Here is a 4,897-nt window from a genome sequence, read left to right as displayed (position 1 = left end):
CCTTGACCAGCTGTCTCTAACCGGTTCCCCCTCCTTGACCAGCTGTCTCTAACCGGTTCCCTCTCCCCGTGATCAGCTGTCTCTAACCGGTTCCCCCTCCCCTTGACCAGCTGTCTCTAACCGGTTCTCCCTCCCCTTGACCAGCTCTCTCTAACCGGTTCCCTTTCCCCGCCCTCTCTAGCATATTGAATTCCAGCGATGCCAATGTGAAGAAGCTTTTACCCAAGAGCCATCTGTCTCGGGTGATTATTCGGGACAACCTCAATGCACAGCGCATCTACGAGATGGAGGTAGGGTACCCCAGTTTCTGGGTTGGAGCCTGTTAGCAGCCTGACTATTCTTCTCTCATAACTCCTTCCTTGCTAAGATAGCTGCCTGTGGAGCCCAGGGTGGAAGAGGGACTCTCAGCTCCTAGAGCTAATAGGAGGTCATGAACGTATTCTAAGGTAGGCCCCATCTTTATGGGGGAGAAAATGATACTTGGGGCTAGTGTCTCCCCCAAGGTGTCACACCTGCTCTCATGACCTGACAAGAGAGAAAGCTCTCGCCTCTTGAGTGGTTTCTTGCTTTGTTCCCTCAGAACATATTATCTCCCGTGCAGAACCTCGGGTTTTCCTGCTTGAATCGGCATCAACACTATCTGGCTAGTTTTTTTGTTTTTAAAGTTATCTCATCTTCAGAGGAGAGCTGAGGCCAGCAACAACAGCAGTATACCCACAGAAGGGCAAGGACTGAGCAGGGCCCTGTGTTAAACTTCCTGTGCTATGGTCTAGTAGAAATAGGCTGCAGTCAGAGATAGGCTGGTTGTATATGATCTTGGGTGAGCCACACTTTCTTCATTTTTAAAATAAGATTTGAAACTCTCTTAGTTACAGGTTGTGTAAAGTAAATTTGAACTACTTTAAGCAGAATAGGGAACTTGAGTCCACGTAAGCAAGGATGGCTAGGACAGGACGACCCATGCTTCCCGGCTTCCTTGGCGGCTCTCGCTATCTGCCTTTTGACACCTGCCCCTCCTTCTACCTGACTTAGAAATACTTGTGCAAGTGTCTCCCATCCTGATTACGCTGTGGTTACAGGGATCCTCTGCACCAGGCATGCGTCTCACGTCCTGATTGTGTTGTAGTTAGGGGGATCCCCTGCGTCGGCTCCCCACATCCCCCTCTGCAGCAGTTCATTGAAATGCGCGGCTGAATGGGTAAGAGAGGATGTGTTCTCCCAGCCTTGCAGTCTGGTTGAGACAGGAGAGGAGTTAAGGAGTGGATGAAGTTAGAATCCCTGTGACAGAAGGGCTGTCATAGGGAAGCTGACATGTTTTAGATAGACATGTAGATATGTCACAGTGATTAGTAAGGACAGGGTGGGAGGATTTGTGGAAGAAGAAAGAAACAAGATGTACCTCCTTTCTACTGAAACCTCCATTTCATTATTCCTTTACACTTTTCACTTATTTATTATTTATTCTTGGGAATTAGACTCAGGACTTCACATACACTAGGCTGCGTTCCTGCCCCTATTTGTAAAGCAGACTCCGCAGCTACAGACCATCAGAGGGCGCCACGGTACTCTATCCAGCTCAATGTCCACTTTAAAATAGAGAAACTGTGAGGCCCTGTGTGGTCCACGCTGTTTCATGGGATGAATATGGACTGGGTCTCACAGGTCTCACAGGCCCCTTAGGCCCCTTGTCCTTCCAGGTCAGCAGCCTTGCCTTTTGCTACCAAGTGACTTGTTCATATCCTAAACTCATCTCTGTTTTCCCTAAGATGAAAGCTTCGGACAAGACCAAGAGAAAAATGAGCCATTTGTACGACCACCTGAAAAAGAAGTTCATGACAGACCAGCTGAGGAAGATGCTGCGTTGGAGGCGGGAGTCTCTGAGCACCCAGCAGTACTTGAATAGGCAGCGGGTAGGCTCCACTTAGATGGCAAGCCAGCCACCGTAGCAGTGGCAGAACGATCTGCCCCGGAACACAAAACCACCCTGGTGAGAGCTGAGGGGCTGGAACTTGCTGTTCCTCCACCACTGTAGAGCAATAAAGGGTTAGCAGCGGATAGGACGAGAGCGCAAGTCCTCGGTTCCAGTCTGCTTTGCTCCACCATCCCCTCCATCCCAGTGAAAGACCTGCAGCCACCAATGCTTGGTGGAAGAGGCGGAGTCAAGCCAGTATTCCTGGTTTGTGCAAACAGGGAAACTTTTGCACCCACATTTGCTTTCTCTTTTTCCCACTTCTTCTTTCCCTCCACCGTCCCCACTCCCTCCGTCTCCTTCATGTCTACCCTTCCTTCCTTTCTTCCTCATTTTGGTCTGGAGACAGCTCAGGGCTTACATATTCACAGGGAACATGCTCTCCCCAGTCCCGGTGCACACATCCCTGGTGACACATCTGCCAGCTGTGCTGCGGCTGTTGACATCTTAGAGGGAAAGGACTGAGCAATGCCACTGTGCAACATTCCAGTGGTAAGGAGGTCAGGGTGAGGCACCAAGTGGTGTTGTTTCTGCCACCTACCAGCTTGTATGACCTTGGGACCTCTCTGGGCCCCTGTTTCCTCCTCTGAAAGAATCAGGCAGGCAGTGAAAAGATAACCTGCTTCAAGGAGCTGGCAGAGGGCAAGCGGCTGGCCTGGAGCTCATCCTTTCCAACTGCTGTAACAATGGCGATACCCATGGGCTCCCAGCCCTCCTGGTGCTTCTGCAAGACACCCTCAGACATCTCAGACATCCTGCTTCCTGTCTGCCCCTTCCCAGAGCCTGCTCAAGTCCCATGCTTGCTTTTCTCATTGACCTTGGGTTCCCATGGGGGCTTCATTCTGCCTGCAGTGTAGCACAGGTCTTGGTCCTTAGCCCTGGATTAGATTGTTTACCTTGAGAGCTGGAAGTAAGACCCCTCTCAGATTTGATACAGGTCTGTTTTGGACGCTTCTCCAACCAGCCCTGACGATAGGCCACTCTTGTACCCAGAACCCACACCTGTGTCTGTGCCAAGTGTTTGACTGGCTCTGACTTGTTCACACACTTTTCTTCCTGGTCAGGCTGTGACACTGACGTCTCTAATCACAGATCTAGGAAAGGGAACAGGTATTTGCTTTTATTTTATCCTAGAGAATTTCATACAATGTCTCTTGACCCTAGACATCCTCACCGCTTTCATGTCTCTCTCTCTTTTTTTTTTTTTTTAAGGAAAGACTTTTGAATCAGATGTCCTGGTCTGCTGGCTTTGGTTGCCCCTTCTATGATGTCTGCCGCGTCTTGAGGATAGAGTTGTATTGTAATTGTATTACTTGGGGGCAGTTGATGTCTGCATTTTGACCAGTTGTAACTTTTTATTTTATGTTTGCCTACATCTCTGTCTGTGTATCTTATGTATACCTGGTGTCTGCCGAGGCCAGAGGCAGCATTGGATCCCCAGACACTGGACTTTCAGAGGGTTGGGATCGCCGTGTGGATGCTGGGAATCAAGCTCAGTTTCTCTGCAAGAACAGCTAGTGCTCTTAACAGTCAAGCTATTTTGGTCCATATGATGATGATGATGGGTTTTTGAGACAGGGTCTACCTTTCTGACCTTGAGCTCAATATGTAGCTGATGATGGCCTTGAACTCCTGATCCTCCTGCCTGTCTCCTGGGTGCTGGGACTATGGGTGTGTGCTAACACACTCAGTCCATCCTCACACTCCTCCTACACCCCTAAGAGAAAGCACGTTGTATCCGTGGCACTTATTCTGCTTTATAGATGACATCTAATTACATTCATTTTTCTGCAAATACATCACTTTTATTTACAGCTGAATAAAATTTATTTTTATTTATGTATTTTTAAAATCCATGCATCTGTTGATGGACATCTAGCCTAATTTCATTTCCTGGCAATTGTGAATACTGAATTAATAAACATGTATGTGTAGATGCCTATGTGTTATGCTCACTTATTGTCTCCTGAGTGCTCAAGGGTGGGCAGCATGCTAGTTTTAATATTTTTTGAGAAACCTGTGATTTCCGTAGTGGTGGCAGCAGTTTCCATATGACTGGCAGTGTGCCCTTGCCAGCATTTATTGTTGTTGTTGGTGTCTTAATCATAGCCTTTCTGACTTGAGTGAGTTGGGATCACAAAGTAGTTTTAAAGTGCCATTTCCCTGATTACTGTTGAAAATTTATGTGTATGAGTATTTGCTTGCATATAGACGCGCGTGTGTGTACCATGTGGGCTCCCAATGCCTGAGAAAGCCAGAAGAGGGTGTTAGATCCCTGGAACTAGAGTTACAAGGGGTTATTAGACTCCTGGCATGGATGCTGGGAACTGAGTCCAGGTCTGCTGCCAGAGCGGTGCGCGCTCTTAGCTGCTGTGCTGTCTACAGCCCTAGGCTTCGTGTTTAAAATGATCTTATTGTTTTAGTCAAGATTCTCTAGAGGGACAAGAACTGATGGAATGAATATGGGTATATATTAAGGGGGAATTTATTAGGATTTATTAGGTGGTTCACAGGTTGTGGGCTAAGTAGCCTAACATGGGTGCTTTCCAACAGAAAAGCCAAGAAGTCAGTAGCTGTTCAGTCCATGTGCTGGTGATCCATCCGCAGGATTCCTAGAGGGCCACTGGCCTTCAGTCTACACTAGAAAGAATCCCAGTAGTAGGTTCTAGCCCAGTGGAGAAGTGCCTTAGCAACAGGGTAGATGAGCTCGCCATCGAGAGTGAGGGCAAGCAGGCCAACAGCAAAAGCTTCCTTCTTAGGTGTCCTTTTGTGCCAGCTGCCAGTAGAAGGTGTGGCCCTGATGTAGGTGGGTCTTCCCACCTCACATGAGCCAATCACAAAACATCCCTCACAGGTGTGCCCAGCTGCTTAGATTTTATTTGGTTCCAAAGATATTCATGTTGACAATCAAGATTAGCCATCTCGTGT

At 48.1% G+C, this 4,897-nt stretch overlaps 1 protein-coding gene across 2 annotated transcripts in view; it reads left to right on the top strand.

The window, feature by feature from the left end:
- CUNH5orf52 (chromosome unknown C5orf52 homolog) overlaps positions 1–3,479 on the top strand; it is a 7,963-nt gene extending 4,484 nt beyond the window's left edge. The window contains exons 2-4 of one of the 2 annotated variants that reach the window (XM_026788777.1): positions 182–290; positions 1,767–1,910; positions 3,034–3,479. In XM_026788777.1, the coding sequence (XP_026644578.1) occupies positions 182–290; positions 1,767–1,910; positions 3,034–3,180 (400 nt within the window). In that variant the 3' untranslated portion in view covers positions 3,181–3,479. Of the gene's footprint in view, positions 1–181; positions 291–1,766 lie in introns of both variants that reach the window. The other variant, XM_005366114.3, reaches the window with a different exon arrangement.
- The last annotated feature ends 1,418 nt before the right edge of the window (positions 3,480–4,897 follow it).

Source organism: Microtus ochrogaster, unplaced genomic scaffold, assembly GCF_000317375.1.
Source record: "Microtus ochrogaster isolate Prairie Vole_2 unplaced genomic scaffold, MicOch1.0 UNK6, whole genome shotgun sequence".
Taxonomy (NCBI): Eukaryota; Metazoa; Chordata; class Mammalia; order Rodentia; family Cricetidae; genus Microtus; species Microtus ochrogaster.
The sequence above is the reverse complement of the archived record's forward strand: the minus strand, read 5'-3'. Positions and strand labels throughout refer to the sequence as shown.